The sequence below is a fragment of the Salmo trutta genome, chromosome 14 (assembly GCF_901001165.1).
Source record: "Salmo trutta chromosome 14, fSalTru1.1, whole genome shotgun sequence".
In the NCBI taxonomy this organism is placed as follows: Eukaryota; Metazoa; Chordata; class Actinopteri; order Salmoniformes; family Salmonidae; genus Salmo; species Salmo trutta.
The window spans coordinates 47,082,467-47,106,938 of NC_042970.1; the positions used below are offsets into that span (position 1 = coordinate 47,082,467).

At 40.0% G+C, this 24,472-nt stretch overlaps 1 protein-coding gene across 1 annotated transcript in view; it reads left to right on the forward strand.

Moving 5' to 3' along the window:
• The window catches only part of slc2a9l2 (solute carrier family 2 member 9, like 2), a 223,079-nt gene extending 206,209 nt beyond the window's left edge, over positions 1-16,870 (forward strand). Inside the window, exon 13 of the mRNA XM_029776210.1 lies at positions 16,069-16,870. Coding sequence (XP_029632070.1) covers positions 16,069-16,320 — 252 coding nt within the window. The 3' untranslated portion in view covers positions 16,321-16,870. The remainder of the gene's footprint in view (positions 1-16,068) is intronic.
• The last annotated feature ends 7,602 nt before the right edge of the window (positions 16,871-24,472 follow it).

Consider the following 24,472-nt stretch of genomic DNA (forward strand, 5'->3'; position numbering starts at 1 on the left):
TCTATTGCACTCCACACTGCCCTTTCCCACCTGGACAAAGGGAACACCTATGTGAGAATGCTATTCATTGACTACAGCTCAGCATTCAACACCATAGTGCCCTCAACGCTTATCACTAAGCTAAGGACCCTGGGACTAAACACCTCCCTCTGCAACTGGATCCTGGACTTCCTGATGGGCTGCCCCCAGGTGGTGAGGATAGGTAGCAACACATCTGCCACAATGATCTTCAACAGGAGCTTCAACAGGGGTGCGTACTCAGTCCACTCCTGTACTCCCGGTTCACCCATGACTGCATGGCCAAGCACAACTCCAACACCATCATTAAGTTTGCAGACATCACAACAGTGATAGGCCTGATCACTGACAACGATGAGACAGCCTATAGAGAGGAGGTCAGAGACCTGGCAGTCTGGTGCCAGGATAACCTCTCCCTCAACATGATCAAGACAAATGAGATGATTGAGGATTACAGAAGAAGGAGGACCAAGCACACCACAATTCTCATCGACAGGGCTGTAGTGGAACAGATTGAGAGCTTCAAGTTCCTTGGTGTCCACATCACCAACAAACTATCATGGTCAAAACACACCAAGATAGTTGTGAAGAGGGCATGACAATGCCTGTTCCCTCTCAGTAGACTGAAAAAATTTGGCATGGGTGCTCAGATCCTCAAAAAGTTCCACAGCTGCACCATCGAGAGTATCCTGACTGGTTGCATCACCACCTGGTATGGCAACTGCTCAGCCTCCGACCGCAAGGCACTACAGAGGTTAGTGCGAACGGCCCAGTACATCACTGGGGCCAAGCTTCCTGCCATCCAGGACCTCTATACCAGACGGTGTCAGAGGAAGGCCCAAAAGACTCCAGCCACCCTAGTCATAGACTGTTCTCTCTGCTACCGCACGGCAAGCTGTACCAGAGCGCCAAGTCTAGGTCCAAAAGGCTCCTTAACAGCTTCTACCCCCAAGCCATAAGACTCCTGAACAGCTAATCAAATGTCTACCCGTACTATTTGCATTGTGCCCCCCCACCCCCTCATTATTATTTGTTATTGTTCTATTTTTCTTATATTTCTTTTTTTCTTTTTTTACTTATTTTTGTAAATACTTTCTTAACACTTTTTTTCCTTAAAACCGCATTGTTGGTTAAAGGCTTGAAAGTAAGCATTTCACTGTAAGGTGTACTACACTTGTTGTATTTGGCACGTGTGACAAATAAAATTTGATTTAATTTGACTTGAGATGTGTCACGCTGCAAGAGGCAAATGGTGGTCACACCAGATACTGACTTTTTTTTTATCCACGCCTCTACCTTTTTTTCAAAGGTATCTGTGACCAACAGATGCATATCTGTATTCCCAGTCATGTGAAATCTATAGATTAGGGCTTAATTAATGTATTTCAATTGACTGATTTCCTTATTTGAACTGTAACTCAGTAAAATATTTGAAATTGTTGCATGTTGCGTTTATATTTTTGGTCTGTCTGGACATCACAGCATCGTTGTGTTGAATACTGAGTGTGGTTAGCTCATTCTTCCTGGAAACAATGGCATAGCCATTGACATTCATGTTATTGAGATGTGTATCTTTTGTGTAATTTCCATAATGATCAGAGATTCTATTTATTCTACCTTTTCTTTTGCTTCCATTCGGCAACATTTAATTTCCGTAGCGAGAGAATTTCCCAAACTTTCTCTGACAAAATCGTCTTTGACGAATCATCTTGACTGGCACTGGCAAAAACATTGAGCCGGGTGGTAATACTGCAAAGCTGCTGTAACACCTGACTTGCTTCCTGTGTGGGAACAGCGACAGGATTTGAACATTTAGTCCATAATGTTGCTTGATCTGTGTTTTGGCTATTAGCTGTCCAAACTTAAGCTACATAAAAAGTGCAATACTGTTAATATAACTGTTTGTTAGTGTGGGTTGTCAGTGAATTTATGTACAGTGTAAATCATGAAGCTCATCTGCATTTCCTCCGGTGCAGGAAAAGTCTCCGCAAAAGTCTCCGCAACAAATGAGTGATCAAATTAAGATCTGTATTACTTCCGGCTCTCCCAAAGCTCATTACAGAGGAAAGTAAAGGGATTGTTTCAGCTTTGATTCTCACCTAAAAAGGCCCCGCTCCCCTTTTCTCTCACTCTTTAGCAACTAATCCCCTCAAAGATGGGTCGTTCGGTGTAAATAAAGGAGGGAGGATCGCGGTAATCCTGAGGTAGCATCGAAAGACAATGCCAAAACAATACATTACCAGGTTAAGGTGTGAAGACACCACACTGCACTATCGACCTGAGAAATGCATATACTGGGTAGTTGTGATGATGTATTGAATGGTTTATGGGGTAACTGGAAGAAATCATTTATGTGATCTTTAGTCAAACTATCTTTTCGGCCTTGGAGACACCCGGATGTGGTGGCTTTGACTCACAAGACAAAAGTGTGATTGTTACTAACTGCTTTTCCTGCCCATTTGTATTAGATATTATTATGTTCTGTGTGTGTGTGTGTGTGTGTGTGTGTGTGTTCTTGGGGACCTTCAATGCTGCAGAAATGTTTTGGTACCTTTCCCCAGATCTGTGCGCTCGACACAATCCTGTCTCAGAGCTTTCCGAACAATTCCTTCGACCTCATGGCTTGGTTTTTGTTCTGACATGCACTGTCAACTGTGGAACCTTATGTAGACAGGTGTGTGCCTGTCCAAATCATGTCCAATCAATTGAATTTACCATAGGAGGACTCAAGTTGTGGAAACATTTCAAGGATGATCAATGGAAACAGGATGCACCTGAGCTTAATTTCGAGTCTCATAGAAAAGGGTCTGAATACTTATGTAAATAAGGTATTCCTGTTTTTTATGTTTTATACATTTGCAAAAATGTCTGAAAACCAGTTTTTGCTTTGTCATTATGGGTTATTGTGTGTAGATTGATGAGGAAAAACATTTATTTAATCCATTTTATAATAAGGCCGAAAAAGTCTAGGAGTCTGAATACTTTCTGAAGGCATTGTATGTTGTGGTCCATGCGGCTGATAATGATGGAGCATGTCACAAAGTAATATGTTTTACAAGTTTGTAATACATCAGTTATTTTCATGTTAATCCAACAGTGAGCCACTTATTGCAGAGCAAAAAATGCATTTAGGCCTACCTTCACTATGAAGTACATTCGTCTATCCTTAAGAAAAATTGTTTTAGGTGCATTATGTCCATCTTGCTAGCTAACTTGGTGACACAAGCAAGGAATAAGAGCGCCAATCTTTGTAGACACACCCAAATAAGCATAGGCATTGTGTGCTTCTCCCACAACATTATTAAGCCTGTACCAGGGCCTGGAACTGACTTTTTGGTCCACTAGCCACTGATTAAAAAATCTACCAGTCTCTTAGACTTTTTACCAGCCAATTTCGCCCCTGCAGAATAAAGACAAAAAAAAAAACATTCACATCACAGAAAATATTCTTTGTTAGGTCTCTTTAACTTGTTAAGACATTATATGTATTCATAATGTGGCTTACATATCCCCTCCTAATTTTCTTCAGTGTGGTAATAGTAACCAATTGAAAAATAAGACACATTTTTTGAGGTGAACTGTCCCTTTAACTATGAGAGGCACGCTCTGAGTAGAGGGAGTTTATTTTTCCACAAGCCAGGGTATAGCCTCAAAACATGGTTGAAAGTATAATTTTGATAACATAGATGGTCCTTGCATCCATTGCTATATCTATGAATTTGAGAGTGGTTACATTTCTCCAGGCCCATCCCTCAGCATTTAAACAACCCCAAAAATATTTTTATATAATATTGGGAGTTGAGATATAAAGTTTACAACAATAGAAAGTGAAAATTCTCCTATTTCTTAACAGTAGCCTACATCTTTTTTTCTGGTGCCCTGTTGCTCAGTTGGTAGAACATGGCGCTTGCAACACCAGGGTTGTGGATTCGATTCCCATGGGAGACCAGTACGAAAAAGTCCAAAAATGTAAGTCGCTCTGGATTATAGTGTCTGCTAAATGACTAAAATGTAAATATTTGCTAGAGGAGGATCATATAGCATGTTTTTGCGAAGAAAATTTATATTGTTCCCAAACGCTCATTTGCTACCAACCACGTTGCTGGTACAGTCGACCAACTTACCTGCCAATACCAAAGTTTACCCACAATTGGCGGGTCTTAGTTTTATGCCCTACCCTGTACGAATGCGAAAAATAGGGATTATGCTCAATGAAATGAATTAAGGTCAGGCACCACAGGCTGAAATGTAGTTTTTGCCTCGACCTATACATTTTCAGATTTGTTAGGATTTTGGTCCGTTACTAATAGTTAAGTAAACATAAAACATGTCAAAACTTGCAAATGTTTATTTTCATCAGTTTATCATACTGTCATCAACATTTTCATGATTTTGAACCACATTAAAATGGACATACATCAATAATTTCAAAGGGCACTACATTGAATTACACTTAATTTCAAAGCACATCTCATAAATAATGTTTCAAACTGGACTACAATTAGTAACTTACTTTGAAGAGATGGTGATTGGGTTGATATTTACTTTTGGAATTTGGTAGTCTTAATCGAGTGTACTTGTCTTTAACTGCAATTCCCTGAAAGGCAGACTCTTCCCACATGCCAATACATTTTTCTCAGCTTCAGAATCATCTGCATTCACCACATTTTGTGTGGTTACCCTTAGATATATTCTCCAGACTTGCCCAGAGGGAATTGTTGATATACTGTCAATTTATTATTCTAGATAACATTTAATTTGGAAAAATGCACCAAAAATGCATTTTACTTACACGTCTTTAGTATTTTACAGATAGAAAGTATATATCCACCATCTGCTCTGGATAAGTCCGGTCCTCGAGTGTCTTAACAAAAGAAAACAAAAATATGTAGGATGACTTCATCCAGTGTCCCCAAAAATAATTTGCGTGTTATGCAATATGTGCATATTTAATTAGATATAGCCTAATTTGCATATTATAATAAAATGTAATAAAATAAGTCCTAAAATGTTTTATTCAAAAAAGTGTTTTATTTGTGTCTACATTCAACTGGTAAAAGTGAATTGTGATATGATTAAGAGAGAAAAAAATCCTATTAGGGTGTGCCTCTCCTGTCTATTAACAATGACTGGAACCAGGAACGTGCATAGGCCAATAATTCAAAATGGATTTTCAATCACAGGAAAGTAGGCACAGATTGACGCTGCATACCCTGGGGACTCCTGAACTTGTGTTTCTGTTTTAGCACATTTGGGGATTTTAAGCATAAAAAACACCACCACATTGAGAAAAACTATTAGATGTCATAAAATTTCAATTAAATGTCAAGTCTCAAATAGCCACCTGTCCCTTTTTGATAGCCGGGGAACTGCACATTTTTCAGCAAATAAACGCCTGTTTCAAATTAACGCTGGGTCTAATTGAATTGTTCACAAGGTTACCATGAATTACTATGGATTGATTACAAGGTTTAATGTTTGATTTATTACATTAAATAATTCAGTAATGACTGTAAAAAAAAGTATGTCAATCATATGTTTTTATCTGTAGTAAGAAACTGCTAGCCATTGCCTGCTAAAAGCTAGCTAACTGGCAAGCACAAAAACAGTCAACAACTTCGGGAGTACAGAACCCTAGAAATCAACTGATCACCCTCTAGTGGTGAATATAAGAACTGACAAATGCACAATCAAAGAGGAGAATAAAGTGCATTCGGAAAGTATTCAGACCCCTTTCGTTTTTCCACATTTTGTTACCTTACAGCTTTATTCTAAAATGGATTAAATAATAATGTTCCTCATCAATCTGCACACACTACCCCATAATGACAAACTGAAACAGTTTATATATTTTTGCTCATTTATTAAAAATAATAACCGGGACATCCGTATTTACATAAGTATTCAGACCCTTTGCTATGAGACTCGAAATTGAGCTCAGGTGCATTCTGTTTCCATTGATCATCCTTGAGATGTTTCTACAACTTGATTGGAGTCCACCTATGGTAAATTCAATTGATTGGACAGTATTTGGAAATGCACACACCTGTCTTTAAAAGGTCACACAGTTGACAGTGCATGTCAGAGCAACAACTAATTTAAAGATCCTTGCTCCCTTCGGTCTCAACATAGACTTTGATCTGAAGCCATTCTTGTGATTATTGTGATTTTGCCATTGTAATTGTTTGTTAGATACAATTTAGACTACAAATGCTATGATCGTATGCTATCCATTTGTTTGTCTTTTTGTATGTTCTTTGTATGCCATTTTTTTAAATATTTGAGTTAACCAATGATATTAGGCCACATTTGGCCATGATTACAAACACCTGTGTGTCTCTTGACACTATATAAATGACTCATCTCGCAGTGTTTGTGATGATACCCTGATGAAGACAGCTTCGCTGTCGAAACGTTGGTTATTAGGTTATTACATTTTTGCATCTGAGCTCTTAGAGTGTGCGGCTTTCCCTTCTTTTCTAGAGCAACAACTAAGCCATGAGGTCGAATTAATTGTTCGTAAAGCTCTGAGACAGGATTGTGTCGAGGCACAGATCTGGGGAAGGGTACCAAAAAATGTCTGCAGTATTAAGGGTCCCCAAGAACACATCATTCTTATGACATGGCAGGTGGCAGCGTGGTAGAAACTGAAGGGAAGCCGCAATCTAAAATTCAGGGGGACATTTTTATAACTATGTCTCCAGAAGATAGAGCATGAGCGAGCAGTTTAAAAAACAGGATCTATTGCCTGGGCTAATGGGGGAGGTTGAGGCCTTAAATTCAGGAATGGATTCTAGTAATAAAATGATGGAAGAAATACGAGCGGAAAATAAGATATTGAAACTAACATGGACTGCCTAAAAGACACTACAGAGAGGCTACGGCATGATAATAAAACAATGAAAGCCGAATTACTTGATCTAAAGTGCAGAAGTATGAAAAATAATATTGTTATAATGGGAATAAGGGAGGATGAAAACAAAAACTATTAGTCAACGGAGGAAAAAGTCAAGGTATTCATGAAACATAATCTCAAGATAACTGACAAACAGGTGGAAACAATTGATTTTCAAAGGGCTCACTGTTTCGGTGGCAGAGCAGAGGGAAGGCCCCGTCCGATCGTGGCTATGCTAACCCACTACAAAATGAAAATTGCCTTGTTACAACAGGGTAGGGAATTGAAGAACACCCCATTCTCTATTAATTAACAATTTCCCCATGAAATAGTGGGGAGACGATGTGCCCTGTACCCCACTTTCAAAAAGCTCAGAGCAGAGAAGCAGAATGTTCGTCTAGTGGTCGATAAATCATATGTAAACAACCAAATTTTCAAGGACTCGAAGATTACAACATGGCTGTGAGTGATAGCTACCTCCTGTTGAAGTAGTTCTCGATACATATTTGTACCATATTACACAGTACAAATATGGATTAATTTGTTTTATACAAAAACATTTTTGTGCATGGACTTTTTTTTGTTCATGCAGTATGGAACCGTGGCCTTAAAATAAGGTTGGACTTATGGTAATGCAGAGTGGGTATGATGAAGTTATCCTTTTTCTATTTAGGCAATATGTAACTTTGGACTATATGGACTTAAAATCAGGTTGATTTAGGGACAGGCGAAGATAGGGAAGGCTGACCTTATATCTTTGATTGTTTATTTATTTAATTAGAAGATTGTACATTAGAAATACCAAGTTTTTTTCATATGATATGGCCTAATTGTAGAGGTGGGATATATTATGACTTAATAGTTGTTATATAGTGTGGCTCTTTTTCGCGGATGTGATTCTGAACGATTAGCATTTAAGATAAAACGTAATAAATATGAATAGAATTATTGTAGGGCTACGATTAAGGATTATATTATATTTAAAAACCTGCCTAGGTTCTCTATTGGAGTAGGCCTATACGATCCTTAAATAATTGGTGTCTCAGTGGCGGATTTATGCATGGGCGGGCAGCCACCCAGGGCGGCATCTTGCCGGGGGCGGCACGGGGAGCCCGCACAATTTTGTTGAAATTTGCGCGATTGGTTTTCTAACGCTCATTTGCACGTCACGTCCATGATATCATGTCACCGTGTGGGACTGTGGTTAAATTAACCTTGTTGAAATCGGTGCCCTGATTCGAGTTTGTGAGCTAGGCAGGCTACTACCTGGGAAGGTCTCCCACTCAGAAGTACGAGATGGGGAGGGGGGCAGGGGTAGATTGACCTCAGGTCTCCCCACTGGAAGCCCAAGGTAGGGGGAGCGGGGGAATCTTATCAAATAGCGCACCTCTAACTTTGTACAGTACTAATGCAATTAGTAAAATCAGTCACACTACGAAATGCTACCAAATAAACCACAATTCATTCATAATACTGTGAATATACACTACCGTTCAAAAGTTTGGGGTCACTTAGGAAAGTCCTTGTTTTTGAAAGAAAAGCAAATTTTTTGTCCATTAAAATAACATAAAATTGATTAGAAATACAGTGTTGACATTGTTAATGTTGTAAATTACTATTGTAGCTGGAAACGGCTGATTTTTTTATGGAATATCTACATAGGCGTACAGAGGCCCATTATCAGCAACCATCACTCCTGTGTTCCTGTGTTAGCTAATCCAAGTTTATCATTTTAAAAGGCTAATTGATCATTAGAAAACCCTTTTGCAATTATGTTAGCACAGCTGAAAACTGTTGTTTTGATTAAATAAGCAATAAAACTGGTCTTCTTTAGACTAGTTGAGTATCTGGAGCATCAGCGTTTGTGGGTTCGATTACAGGCTCAAAATGGCCAGAAACAAAGAACATTCTTCTGAAACTCGTCAGTCTATTCTTGTTCTGAGAAATGAAGGCTATTCCATGCAAGAAATTGCTAAGAAACTGCAGATCTCGTAAAACGCTGTGTACTACTCCCTTCACAGAACATAGCAAACTGGCTCTAACCAGAATAGAAAGAGGAGTGGGAGGCCCCGGTGCACAACTGAGCAAGAGGACAAGTACATTAGAGTGTCTAGTTTGAGAAACAGATGCCTCACAAGTCCTCAACAGGCAGCTTCATTAAATAGTACCTGCAAAACACCAGTCTCAACGTCAACAGTGAAGAGGCGACTCCGGGATGCTGGCAGAGTTGCAAAGAAAAAGCCATATCTCAGACTGGCCAATAAAAATAAAAGATTAAGATGGGCAAAAGAACACAGACACTGGACAGGGGAACTCTGCCTAGAAGGCCAGCATCCCGGAGTCACCGCTTCACTCTTCACGTTGTGATGCCTAGGACAAATTTTTACTTGCAGTCATTAGCGACCGTTAGATTCTATGTGCCTTGTTCCTTCTTTTTTTTGTCAGAATATAACAGGATTTAATGAGGACTACATTAAATATGTCTTGCATGTAATGGACATCTTGCGATATATTGTACTTGTTTTCTCTTCATTTTTTCAAAATTGTTTCAACAATTGAATACAATGAACTGAGCAGGCTGGGCTGACATGCTTATAGCCTTGCTAGGACGTTCTAAATATGAGCATGCATTCAAAAGATTGCCGTTATTATTTCTATTCATATGATCTATTATTGTTACTATTTTTTATTTTTTTTATGACTGTTTCCCATGTTATTTGGTTACTTCTCGTAAAAAGCACCCTCTTGGATATTTATGTTATCATGTGACTGCCCATATTTCCCTCTGGCCAACGCCAATTTGCGGCCAATTGTTTGCCTTAGGACGCAAAGGTGTGTCATGAGTCAGGGAGATCGTCTGACCTAGATATGGACCTAGATATGGGGGGAGGTTTTAATGGGTGGATTATTACAACAATTGGAGGTTTACAAATAACTGTGCAAACAGATCCGCAAGGAAGATGGATTATTTTAATATGCTATTGGACCAAAAACAGATCCGGCTAATGAATCTATATGGCCAAATAATGATGATCCACACTTCTTTGAAAATATATATCATAATCTATTGAGCTCACAAGCAACGAATGAATCTATTATTATGGTGGGAGATTGTAATACGTTTTTAAGTACCTCAATGGATCGTAAAGGAAATCACTCTACAAACTATCACCCTCAAGCACTAAAGGAGATCACGAAGATCATGGATACATTAGAACTAGTGGATACATGGGGGTTGAAAAACCCTGACCTAGTAAGATATACATGGAGGAGGCTTAATCAAGCTAGCCATCTTGATTACTTCCTAGTCTCATTCTTGCTGGCATCAAAAGTTTTAAAAAGTATTAATAGGAGACCGAATGAGATCGGACCACCATCTAATTGGCCTCCATATAACTTACAGATTTTTCACGTGGATGCGGATATTGGAAATGTTATCAATGCCTATTAGATGACAATTTGTTCTTAACTGACTTTTTTTGCACAACCTAGGTACAGCAGATCCCCTTATTGTACGGGACACTTTCAAATGTACTTTTAGAGGCCATTCAATACAATACTCATCATTAAAACAATAGCAGTTTAGGTCAAAAGAGATTAGACCAATAAAGGAAATAGAGGAAGTAACAGTGCAGGTAAATGGTAGTGGAAACTGTACTATAGAGGAACAAAATAGGTCAGAGGAAAAACAAAAATAAATGGAAGTACTTATTCAAGAACGATTAAGTGTAATGTATTACAAAAAATAAAGCGAATTGGATGGAAAATTGTGAAAATGTACAGCATTTTTCTTGAATCTTCAACGTAGAAAAATAATTTACAGAAACTCGTTACAAATGATGGAGTCATCCATGATTCACCAAATTATATTTTAAAAGTGTCACAGTATCTAACGAAGGTGGCGCCCCTCCTCGGTCGGGCGGCGCTCGCCGGTCGTCGTCGCCGGCCTATTAGCTGCCACCGATCGTTGTTTCTGTGTCTTTTGGTTTTGTCTGTCTATCCCGCACCTGTTTTGTGTTTGTCATTAGTGGGGGGTTATTTAGTGTGTATTTTCAGTTGGGGTTCTCGTGCGGGATTGTTCATTTGTTCACTCAGGACAGTTGTAATTATATCCGATTAAGAAGACATTATATTGCCGGGCTGCGCCCCGCGCGCTGTTTGTTTTCCAGTGCGCTTATTTGTTTTGAGAAAAGTGTTTTCTCCTGGCGGACTTCGCCACGCGCCCTGTGCCCAACGGCTATTGCGTCTTGTATTTATTATTAAAACTCAGTTGCTCCGGCCCTCTGTCTCCTGCTCCTGATTTCACATATCTACTGGTCCTAGACAATCGTGACAAAAAAGTGGATGCACAATATTTTAAGCATATGTTTTCTTTTTGTCTCCTCCATTTCCACTGATTGATGTAAACTTTAAGGATTTCTTTCCTAATAATTATAATGTAAAATTAACAAATTTACAGAAAGGCCTGTGTGAAGGCCAACTTACAGAAGAGGAACTAAAATCTTTTCAGTCTAGAAAAACACCATGGCTGTCACGGATCCCTCTGGAACTTTCATTGTGCACACCTGGCCCTTATGCCAATGTGACAAGGGCTTGACGGTATACCAGTAGAGGTATATCAGACCTTTTTTGATGTACTCAGAGATTCATTATTAGCATGTTTTACTTACTCCTAAACAAATGGTAGACTTTCAGGTACTCCACAAGAGGTTCTGATTTCATTACTACTTAAACAGGACCCAGGTGGTAAGTATAAAGATCCAGTCCATTTAAAAAAAACTGGAGGCCTCTAGTTCTTGTTGTGATGTGAAGATCTTGGCGAAATGCAGAGCACATAGCATAAAAAAGGTATTTCCAGATATTGTTCATCCTGATCAGACACATTTTTTACATTGACGATATATTGGAGATAATATACGACAATTCCTTGAAACAATTGAACATTATGAAACATCCAAGATACCATGCCTGGTCTTCATAGCAGATTTTGAGAAGGCATTTGATAAAGTACGAATAGAATTTATATATAAATGCCTGAATTACTTTCATTTTGGTGAATCGCTTGGGGAAAAATTATGTACAGTTGAAGTCGTAAGTTTACATACAGGTTGGTATTAACAAGAAATTTGTGGAGTGGTTGAAAGTAAACTTACGACTACAACTGTACATGGACAGTAATCTGGCAGTATCACATCAGCTCTTTATCACTTGAATGTCATTCAGAAAATTGTTTCCTGAATCACCTAGACATCAAACGCACATCAAACAACTATTATGCGTGATTATTGAAGAACCCGGTTAATGACAGTATCGGTTTTTGTTTTATTAATCATGTTAAAGTTGCTCTTTGTGTTAGAAACATTCGATTTTGTAATTGCATACATTATTTTGGATATGTGTGCACATAAAAACAGTTTTCACTCCGTAACAAAGTGAAATGCGAAATGTTACAAGGTAACAGTAAACTTCCGAGATCTCCATACATCTTAATGCAGTGGTTACCAACCGGTCGTTCAACTGGTTGATCTCTAAGGCATTCCTAGTCGATCACCAAGCATTTCTGTAAAAAAAACAACAACAAAGTGTTCCCATTTTGAACCATTTCATGTGTCTGAAGGTAGAACTCCTCCTACCCAGTCGCCCCAGAGAGCAAATCAAGTGCACCTATAGGCCTAATGCTGGCCAGTCAGATAGCTCAGATCACTGTGTCTGCACAGTTTCCTCGAGCAATAGGCTGTAAAATGAAGCCACGAACACACAGCATTGAGACTGAGATTTCAAAACTTTTAAAACCATGACTAGAGAGAGACTCAATGAATACAGCAAAGAGCTGCTTTTTTTATAATTAAGTTTATTTTGAAGTTGTTATTCAGCACTGTCAACACCACACTTTTATAAGCCATAAAATAAGAGTTCTCCCTACTACTCCCACTCACTACAACCAGCACTGCAGCTGCAACTAATGAGTATAGCAAAGTGTTTCGATAACCTTCCATTGTTATTATTAGCGGCTTGTCTCTTTTTTAATATCTTTTTTAATGTTTTAATTTCACTTTCTCTTGTCATGGAAATAACAACATGAATTGGTGCATGTGGCATAAATAATGCAGAGCGACTTGAGTTTCGCCAACAGCTGGAAGACTGTGTCCCCTTTTCTCAGGGAGGGACGGGGTGAATCGGGTGAGAGGCAGCCTCCCTGCTGCTCTCTCCTTTCCTCCCTCCCCTCAGACTGACCATCAGATGCAGGCCATCCAGCAAAATAAAACAAAGCTAATTATTGTGCTTACTCAGCTGTGCCTCACAAGTAATACAGCAAATGATATATTACCGGTGTGATCGTATATACCGAACATTTTGAAATATAATTTGAAAATGGTCTGAGAAGAACAACAATGACAAGGCAATTCAAGCATAGCCAATATGTGATAATGTATTGGGCCTCATAGCCTACTGCACACACCTCCTTGTTACAGAACTGTTTTTAATAGGTTAATGTTGCATAGGCTTATTATTATTTTTTTTGTTTAAAAAAAACTATCTGAGCGGTCGATCTTGCTTTGGACTCAGAAAGTGATCTTGACTCAGAAAAGGTTGGTGACCACTGTCTTAATATATTCACATGAAAAAAAGGCTAATTATTAAAGACTTTGTAACAGCTCTAAACAGTTGTCCGCTACAAGAAATGCTCACTGGTACCCTAGTTTATAGAAAGACCCATATATAATGTCATTTTAAAAATCATTATATGATTATCACAATGTAGCATACATCACTGCTGGAGTGCTAGAGGATAATCCAAAATGTAAAAGGTAGAAACTGCATTATAAATCATCTTGCATTCCCAAAATGACAGTTTGCCATTCTGAAAACGCATAATAATAATGTTGAGTAAAGCCTAGTCAAGCAGCTAATTTGCTGTCCTTGGGTCGGCCTCCCCTTGGGCCATTAAGAGTATGAGCACAGTCTGCATAAACCAACCCCCAGACACACACACACACACACACACACACACACACACACACACACACACACACACACACACACACACACACACACACACACAGTAGCCCTCTCCTTGTCAACTGGGACAAGCCATTGCCCCCACAATGCAGTGACCATGACCAAAAAGAGCCTCTCGAAGGCCAGCCCCATTATTGCACTGGGGACACCTCTCCCTGATCAGATGTATTAACTTTTATATCCCCTCCATTATGGACATTTAATTATCCTTGTGTCCCCATCACATGCCGAACAGATTGCAGCCACCGAGGATAGACTTCTCTAGGTCAGTGTATGTTTGTGTATGTGTCAGGGAGGCTAAATGTGCCAAGCCAGCACTGCAGACAATACAGCTTACCCTCTAAAACAGAAACCACCTCCTTTCTCACGTCAATCAATAGGCCAGTGAAAAAAATCAATCTTAGCAATAACAGGAAGTTGAATAATTTTTATTGGAAATGCGTTTGTAATTAGCATTACTCATCTGTCCGTGTAATGCAAAATTCATCGAACTAAGGGATTTTTCCAACTTTTGCAAATTAGTGTTACATCACAGAAACCATATATTTTTTTCAGTTTGGGTCAGGCTTCCAAATACAGCCTTGTTTATCTTCTTATGAAATATTTGAAACAGGAAAAACCATGTCTCGATGTGACACAGTAATAACCCATAAGGCCTTAGGAGGGCGGATGTCAACAGGAAGTAGTTGGGTATTGTGTACTTTATGACAGGTATATTAGACTGTTTGGAAAATAGCTTTTAGTGCATCATGTCCTCATGAACACTAGATTCAAACTCCCAGTCTGGGGTCAATCGAGATTCCCAGGCAGTCTCCCTGTGGTATTCTGCCTGGTCGGATTTGAAATCCCTCATTAAACTGAATGGTTGACAGTGCAGGGTCAGATTTCAAAGATGTTGGGTATATTTGTGGTTCCCTGTAGATTTTGGATTCTTTCTCTATTCCCTGCAACTTCTCAGCATTGGACTGTGTGTTTTTCAGTAGTCCCAATTATTTCCCAGGCTCGTCCTTCTGAATTTATTTGATTCTTTGTTTGATTCTGAAATGTTTCTAAAATGTAATCCAATATTCCGTTTGGCCTGAATACATTTAGTTCATTTAAGAATTTGTAAAGCTCCCACTGAGAGGGAGACAGGTCAGAGAAATGTAATTCCCAGCAGGTCATACACTCTTAGAAAAAAGGGTTCCAAAAGGGTTCTTCGGCTGTCCCCATAAGAGAACCCTTATTTGTTCCAGGTTGAACTCTTTTGGTCTAAGAGTGTAGTCCCAGTGAGATTCAGAGCAAACAAAGAGCCATTTTAAACATAAAAAATAAAAAAAATCTTATGAGAACAGCCAAAGAACCCTTTTAGGTTCTAGATAGCACCATTTCTTCTAACAGTGTAGTCCCATTCTCAGAAGTAATTGCAAATACACTTTCTACTCACTACCAAATACATGATATAGATTATATAATTATAGAACATACAGCATTACATGCTTGCAAAGCTTCAGCTCTTCAGTAGGCCTATGCAAGCACTAGGTCCAGCCACACTCCGTTGCCTGTGTTTCTTTTTTACTGATGATTTACTGCTCTGAGAGTAGGGACAGGCGACATTGATGCTCCCTGCTTGGTGACTTTTTAAGAAGTGTGACTCGCCACTGAGTTTCAATTCTCTTTGGTCCCCCTGGAGGTTATCTAAATGTAGAAATGGACTACAGAGTTAGTATAACTACTCTGGTGACTCTTGCAAATGTGTGTGTGTGTGTGTGTGTGTGTGTGTGTGTGTGTGTGTGTGTGTGTGTGTGTGTGTGTGTGTGTGTGTGTGTGTGTGTGTGTGTGTGTGTGTGTGTGTGCCTCAGGAGAATGAGGCTTTTATTGCTTGTCACACTGTCACACCAACAGTTTCACACAGATGGCTAGATGCCTCTGTACACACACTTCAGGCTGACAGCTCAGGGAAGCCTATCTTTTTGTGAGGGCGAAGTTTGGGCTGGAAATGAAGGTGAAATGTTTGTAAATGTGGCAAGTCTTGGCAGATTTGAAATTTGTTGTTGTTGACATCTGTAAACGGGAAGTCGCCCCACTATGTATGATGATGTCATATTGCTGAGTATACCTTTAAAACATTTTGGTGTGTGTGTGTGTCTCCACAGGAGTCCCTGCAGACCTATGCCTTCCTGGTGTTCCTGGTGGTGTGTGTGCTGGGTGCTGTGTACCTCTACTTTATTCTGCCCGAGACCAAAAACAAGACCTTTATGGACATCAGCCAGAGCTTCGCCAAAATCAACAAGGTTCCGTTGGGTGACAAGGAAATTGAGAACGAACTTGCCATCAAGGCTGGGTCAAAGGAAGTAGAAAAAAATGGAAAAGTCATCATCGATGGTGAGATGGAGAGTTCGTTTTGAATCAAAGAAAAGCCACCAGGTGTCAGTTTACTGTTGTACATACTGTATTTTGATTCACTGAAGTGAAATGTAATTTTTAAGATAAAGTTTTTCTGCTAGGTGAGTGTACGTTTTTTTTGTATGTAATTATTTTCAATACATTTTTAAAGACCTCTTACCTATATAAAAAAAAACAGGCAATTGGCAAACAGTTATTGCAAATCTTTGGCCAATTTGCTGCAAATTTGCAAATTAGTTTTGAGGAAAACTTTTGCAGTAAATTTACAGCGACTTGTGAACTTCTGGTTAACAATTCTGGGAAACTTGTGGCAAACATTCTACTGTTTGCTGCAGATGTGCTGCAAACTCACTATGAATATGCAAATTAGATCCGGTTTTTGGTTACCAACTTTGAATTGTTGTATCTACATAAACCAAATCACACATAACGTTAAATGAACTTGCTTCTCACAGTGAAAACTAAACTAAACATACTAAATGTGCTAAATATACTAAACCACATGTATTCAATGTATTAACAGATAAAAAATAAATCGAATACAATTTGAAATCATCAGCATGCTAATGAAAATAGCAAAGACTGAATATTTCCCAAATAAATTGTTTGCTGAATCTCTCATTTACATGAGAGAAATGTGGCTACCGCTTTACATTCTAGCTCGGTAATAAGATGTATTTACTCTGCAATTAGCTAGTAATTACCATTAGTTAACATAAATAGTTACCATGTTGTTTCCCCCAATACTTTCCTGATATCCCAACCAGCCCATGGTTGTTATCTGGAAACAGAGAAGATCATTTCTATGTAATAACGCCAAATCTGTGCTGGAAAATGCATCATTACCTGTTTCTCTTCAGTTATACCATTACATCCCTTCCCTATAACAAACATAACATAACAGTGACATGTCGTTGTAAAGTGAGACAAAATTCCTGACATGACAAGCAAAGCCCAGTTCACATTCAGATTCATTATTGACAAAAAAGATATGCACAAGATATGATGGATATCACAATTCGGTGGCATGGTGCCCCCACCCCCAACAATGTACAAAGGTTTAAAACCAAATGTGGGAAGAAGGGGCAATCAGAATTTGAAACAATGGAGCCTGTTTTGGTAAAAAGCTAAGGAATGGGGCTGGAGAAATGTAACCACTCTCAAATTTATAGACAGAGCTATCGATGCAAGGATTGACCATCCATTATACAAATATTATTGTTTTAACCGTGTTTTGAGGCTGTAAAGTATATGATAACATTTATTTTGTTGACAAACATTGGAGTAAAACAAGCTAATATATTGAGTTCTGATGGGGTACGACAGTTGAACTAAGCTCATGAGGCATTTTATAAGTTATATTCTTAGTGAATCAATGGGTATATATTGATCATTTATAAGCCAACACCTGGATGTAGCAACTGCAGATTGCCCCTTTGATCAAGCTACTTTTTCCTTTCTATGTGTCGGCTATTTACATTAAACCATAACCTATAAAAAATGTGAGGATGGCGTTGGGACCACCTCAAATTATTTCAGGATAAAATACTGTCAATTAGGCTACTAGCTATGTTAGCTAACCCTTTTCTTTCATTTGTAGCTGTAGGTCTCAAGAAATGGCAGTTACAGATGTAAAAAAAAAAGCTAAATACATTCCTGTCGCTCTGTGATGACATCAGATGTGTGCGTGCGCTCTCCACTCTCTCTCCACCAGTGGAGGCTGCTTAGGAGAGGACAGCTCATTATAATGGCTGGAACGGCGTCAATGGAATGGCATCAACACATGGAAACAATGTGTTTGATGTATTTGATACCATTCCACTTATTCTGCTCCAGCCGTTACCACAACCACGTCCTCTCCAATTAAGGTGCCACCAACCTCCTGTGCAGTCTTCTTGCTGAGAAGATGTTGCTAAGTTAGCTATTTACGGGTGATCTGGTGTATAGTGTAGCACATAAATGCTAAATATTAATGTACATTTCTTAAATCCTTTCCTAATGTTGTTGTGATATTAGCGAACTAGAGGTTATTAGATAGTATTGTATGAAGTAGTTTTATACCTACTGTCAGACACAATTCTAGGTTGGCTAGTTACCTATCTAGGCTAGATCTATGAGCTAGCTAACATTAGCTACCAGCAGGGTGTTTTACTTGATACTTTATTGCAGTATAAATATTTGCTTAACCAGTCACATAATAAGTTGTATGGACTCACTCTGTGTGCAATAATAGTGTTTCAAAAACATGAGCAATACCAATAACTGGTATCGGTATCGGCGTTGAAAAATCATAATCGGTCGACCTCTACCTTAGACTGAGGCGACGATTCACCTTCCAACAGAACAACGACCCTAAGCACTCAGCCAAGACAACGCAGGAGTGGCTTTGGGACAAGTTTCTGAATGTCCTTGAGTGGCCCAGCCAGATCCCGGACTTGAACTCGATCGTACATCTCTGGAGAGACCTGAAAATAGCTGTGCAATGACGCTCCCCATCCAAGCTGACAGAGCTTGAGAAGATCTCCAGAGAAGAATGGGAGAATCTCCCCAAATACAGGTGTGCCAAGCTTGTAGCGTCTTACCCAAAAAGACTCAAGGCTGTAATGGCTGCTTCAACAAAGTACTGAGTAAAGGGTCTGAATACTTATGTTAAATGTGATATTTACACCGTTTTTTTCATTATGGGGTATTGTGTAGATTGATGAGGAGAAAAAAATGTTTTAATACATTTTAGAATAAAGCTGTAACGTAACAAATCGTGGAAAAAAGTCAAGGGGTCTGAATACTTTCCGAAAGCACTGTATAACAAACACATGCATGTTGGAGAATATGCAACCAATAGATATTTTACAGTTATGGCAATCATCTTGTATTAATGATTTGATTAAAAAAAGGTGTGAATGGTCTTACATTTGATTCAACTAAGGATTAAATTCTTCATTACTGGCAATATGTTGGCATGCATAACAAAAAATCTAAGAAGATATTAATTCTGGAGCTTGTTGTGTTTTCACCTGGGAAAAATGAATTGCGACACAGCAAAATAGCGTTGAACATGCTTGATACGACTGTGAAGTCCCAGAGGATATCAGAGCGCGAAATAGAGCAGTTGCAATCAGAACTTCATGCATGCGAAAAAGAGCATGATTTGACTAGGTCACCACATTCCACTTATTCTGCTCCAGCCATTATCACAAGCACGTCCTCCCCAATTAAGGTGCCACCAACCTCAATTAAGGTGCCACCACGCTATCCGTGGTGAAGAAGGCGCAACTGCGCCTCTTCAACCTCAGGAGGCTGAAGAAATTTGCCTTGTCACCCAAAAACCTGATTAACTTTTACAGATCCACAATCGAGTTGAGAGCATCCTGCCGGGCTGTATCACCACCTGGTACGGCAACCGCAACGCTCTCCAGAGGGTGGTGCGGTCTGCACAACGCATCACCGGGGGCAAACTACCTGCCCTCCATGACACCTATAGCCCCCGATGTCACAGGAAGGCAAAAAAGATCATCAAAGACAGCAATCACCCGAGCCACTGCCTGTTCACACCGCTACCATCCAGAAGGCGAGGTCAGTACAGGTGCATCAAAGCTGGGACGGAGAGACTGAAGAACAGCTTCTATCTCAAGGCCATCAGACTGCAAAACAGCAATCACTAACTCAGAGAGGCGTTGTGAACAGAATGCCCCATGGTTGCGGTGGGGTTATGGTATGGGCAGGCATAAGCTACGGATAACGAACACAATTGCATCTTATCGATGGCAACTTGAATGCACAGAGATACTGTGATGGGATCCTGAGGCCCATTGTTGTGCCATTCATCCGCTGCCATTACCTCATGTTTCAGCATGATAATGCACATCCCCATGTTGTAAGGATCTGTACACAATTCCTGTAAGCTGAAAATGTCCCAGTTCTTCCATGGTCTGCTTACTCACCAGACATGTCACCCATTGAGCATGTTTGGGATGCTCTGGATCTAAGTGTATGACAGCGTGTTCCAGTTCCCGCCGATATCCAGCATCTTCGCACAGCCATTAAAGAGGAGTGGGACAACATTCAACAGGCCACAATCAACAGCTTGATCAACTCTGTGCGACGGAGGTGTCGCACTACATGAGACAAATGGTGGTCACACTAGATACTGACTGGTTTTGATCCACACCCCTACCTTTTTTAAGGTATCTGTGACCATCAGATGCGTATCTGATTTCCCAGTCATGTGAAGTCCATAGATTAGGGCCTAATGAATTCATTTCAATTGTCTGATTTCCTTATATGAACTGTCACTCCTAAAATGTGAAATTCTTGCATGTTGGCATTTATATTTTTGTATCAGATATGAAAAATAACTGAAACTAAATAGAATTTCGAATAAAAATCTTAAAACTAATAGAAATAAAAACGAATAAAAAAAACGCTAAACTATAATAACCTTGAAAGCCGCTCAACAACTCCCCACCGGATGGACACTATATAGGTTGGAAAACCTGATCTGAATGGAGAAATAACGGTGACCGGTGCTGAGGAACGGAGTACTGTGGGAACACAGTTTACAGGAGAGTAAGATGGCTCCACATGTCGACAGAATCATCACCTGGGGACGCGCAGAGGACACTCTGAGACAATCTGTTAGTACACAGCGAGCCAGCACGACTCCACTGTGTATCCGAACGCTGAGGAAACAGCTTGAACTTGGGCCTAGCTCTCAATTCTGATCAGACTCAATGAGTCAGCCCCCAGACACACACACATTTGTTGCATTGGCTTGCAAAGCAGGGGGTGAACAGACACATAATTGGAAGGTCTGTTGGCTCTGTAGTAGCTCCATTTCAGCGGGTTTTGTGAGGAATCACTTTCATGAATCAACAGAGAAACAACAGATAAGGTGTCTGGTCCCTTGATATGTACTGCATTGACCCACAAACAAAAGCCATAAAATATTATGGTTATAATAACAAGGTATAGGAAATGCTGTTTGTGAAATATTGTGGCAACTCTCATATTTGGCAAGAATGGGAGTGAGGTTTTAATTACTTTGTCATTATACAAAGTGAAAGCGAAGGAGCGTACGGGGTGCCAAATGATTCCGGGAACCGCCATGGAGGTGGAATTAAAATCCTTGTAAAATGCAATCAACAAGGTACCTTGTAGTTAATTATATCAAAAGTCTAGGGTAAGAAAATAGATGTTCACTAATTTCATTACAAGACTTTCTGCCTGTGTTCAACTTATACACGATGTGCCAGAAAAGCACTAAAGGATTAATAACTTGTTTCAGTGTAAACTGCTTTCTTTAACTGTTGAAGGGACAAACGCTGTTCAGCAGTAAACTCACATACACTCCCCTGCATCTTTATTTGAACAGTGAAGCTCAAATCTGACTATACACCAGCATTTTGTATTTGAGATCAAATGTTTCATATGAGATAACAGTACAGAATGTCACCTTTTATTTGAATTTTTTTTCATACATATCTGTTTTACTGTTTTGAAATAAAAGCACTTAATGTGCAGTGGGTAGCATAAGTATTCACCGCACTTGGATTTCATCACAATTTATTGTTTTACAAAGTGGGATTAAAATGAATTCACTTGTCATTATTTTGTCAACGGTCTACACAAAATACTCAGTCAAAGTGGGAAAAAAAAACATTTCTTAAAAAGTAATGAAAAATTAAACACTAATATACCTTGATTTGATAAGTATTCACCCCCCTGAGTCAATACATGTTAGAAATACCTTTTGCAGCGATTACAGCTGCAAAAAGTACGGCCCCATTCTCATCGACGGGGCTGCAGTGGAGCAGGTTGACAGCTTCAAGTTCCTTGGTGGCCACATCACCAACAAACTAACATGGTCCAAGCACACCAAGAGAGTCGTGAAGAGGGCATGACAAAACCTTTTCCCCCTCAGGAGACTGAAAAGATTTGGCATGGGTCCTCAGATCCTCAAAAGGTTCTACAGCTGCACCATTGAGAGCATCCTGACTGGGTGCATCACTGCCTGGTATGGCAACTGCTCGGCCTCCGACCGCAAGGCACTACAGAGGGTACTGCGAACGGGCCAAGCTTACTGCCATCCAGGACCTCTATACCAGGGGGTCAGAGGAAGGCCCCAAAATTGTCAAATACTCCAGCCACCCTAGTCATAGACTGTTCTCTCTGTTACCGCATGGCAAGTGGTACCGGAGTGCCAAATCTAGGTCCAAAAGGCTGCTTAACAGCTTCTACTATTATGACACAAGGCGAGACCCAGATGCAGACACAGGAGGCAGTTGGTTGGAGTCTTAATGTTTATTAATCCAAAAGGAGTAGGCAAGAGAATGGTCGTGGACAGGCAAAAGGTCAAAACCAGATCAGAGTCCAGAAGGTACAGAGTGGCAGACAGGCTCGTAGTCAAGGCCGGCAGAAAGGTCAGGCAGGCGGGTACAGAATTCAGAAACAGGCAAGGGTCAAAACCAGGAGGACTAGAAAAAGGAGAATAGCAAAAAGCAGGAGAACGGGATAAATGCTGGTTTACTTGGAAAACATACAAGATGAACTGGCACTGGGGAAAATAAGCGACACCTGGAGGGGGTGGAGACAATCACAGGGACAGGTGAAAAAGATCACGGCGTGACATCTACCCCCAAGCCATAAGACTCCTGAACAGCTAATCAAATGGCTACCCAAACTATTTGCATTGTCACCCCCCCCACTCCAATTTTTATACTGCTGCTACTTTGTTTATTAGCCATGCGTAGTCACTTTACCTCAAGCAACATGTATATACAGTTGAAGTCGGAAGTTTACATACACTTAGGTTGGAGTCATTAAAACTCGTTGTTCAACCACTCCACAAATTTCTTGTAAACAAACTATAGTTTTGGCAAGTCGGTTAGGACATATACTTTGTGCATGCCAAGTCGTTTTTCCAACAATCGTTTACAGACAGATTATTTCACTTATAATTCACTGTATCACAATTCCAGTGTGTCAGAAGTTTACATACTCTAAGTTGACTGCCTTTAAACAGCTTGGAAAATGTCAGAAAATGATGTCATGGCTTTAGAAGCTTCTGATAGGCTAATTGACATCATTTGAGTCAATTGGAGGTGTACCTGTGGATGTATTTCAAGGCCTACCTTCAATCTCAGTGCCTCTTTGCTTGACATCATGGGAAAATGAAAAGAAATCAGCCAAGACCTCAGAAAAATAATTGTAGACTTCCGTAAGTCTGGTTCATCCTTGGGAGCAATTTCCAAATGCCTGAAGGTACCACATTCATCTGTACAAACAACAGTACGCACGTATAAACACCATGGGACCACGCAGTCGTCATACCGCTCAGGAAGGAGAAGCGTTCTGTGTCCTAGAGATGAACGAACGTACCTTGGTGCGAAAAGTGCAAATCAATCCCAGAAGAACAGCAAAGGACCTTGTGAAGATGCTGGAGGAAACAGGTACAAAAGTATCTATATCCACAGTAAAAATGAGTCCTATATCGACATAACCTGAAAGGCCGCTCAGCAAGGAAGAAGCCACTACTCCAAAACCACCATAAAAAAGCCAGACTACGGTTTGTAACTGCACATGGGGACAAAGATCATACTTTTTGGAAAAATGTCCTCTGATCTGATGAAACAAAAATAGAACTTTATGGTCATAATGACCATCGTTATATTTGGAGGAAAAAGGGGGAGGCTTGCAAGCTGAAGAACACCATCCCAACCGTGAAGCACAGGTGTGGCAGCATCATGTTGTGGGGGTGCCTTGCTGCTGGAGGGACTGGTGCACTTCACAAAATAGATGGCATCGTCAGGCAGGAAAATTAGGTGGATATATTGAAGAAACATCTCAAGACATCAGTCAGGAAGTTAAAGCTTGGTCGCAAAAGGGTCTTCCAAATGGACAATGACCCCAAGAATACTTCTAAAGTTATGGCAAAGTGGCTTAAGGACAACAAAGTCAAGGTATTGGAGTGGCCATCACAAAGCCCTGACCTCAATCCTATAGAAGATTTGTGGGCAGAACTGAAAAGCATGTGCGAGCAAGGACGCCTACAAACCTGACTCAGTTACACCAGCTCTGTCAGGAGGAAACTTCAAAATTCACCCAACTTGTTGTGGGAAGCTTGTGGAAGGCTACCCGAATAGTTTGACCCAAGTT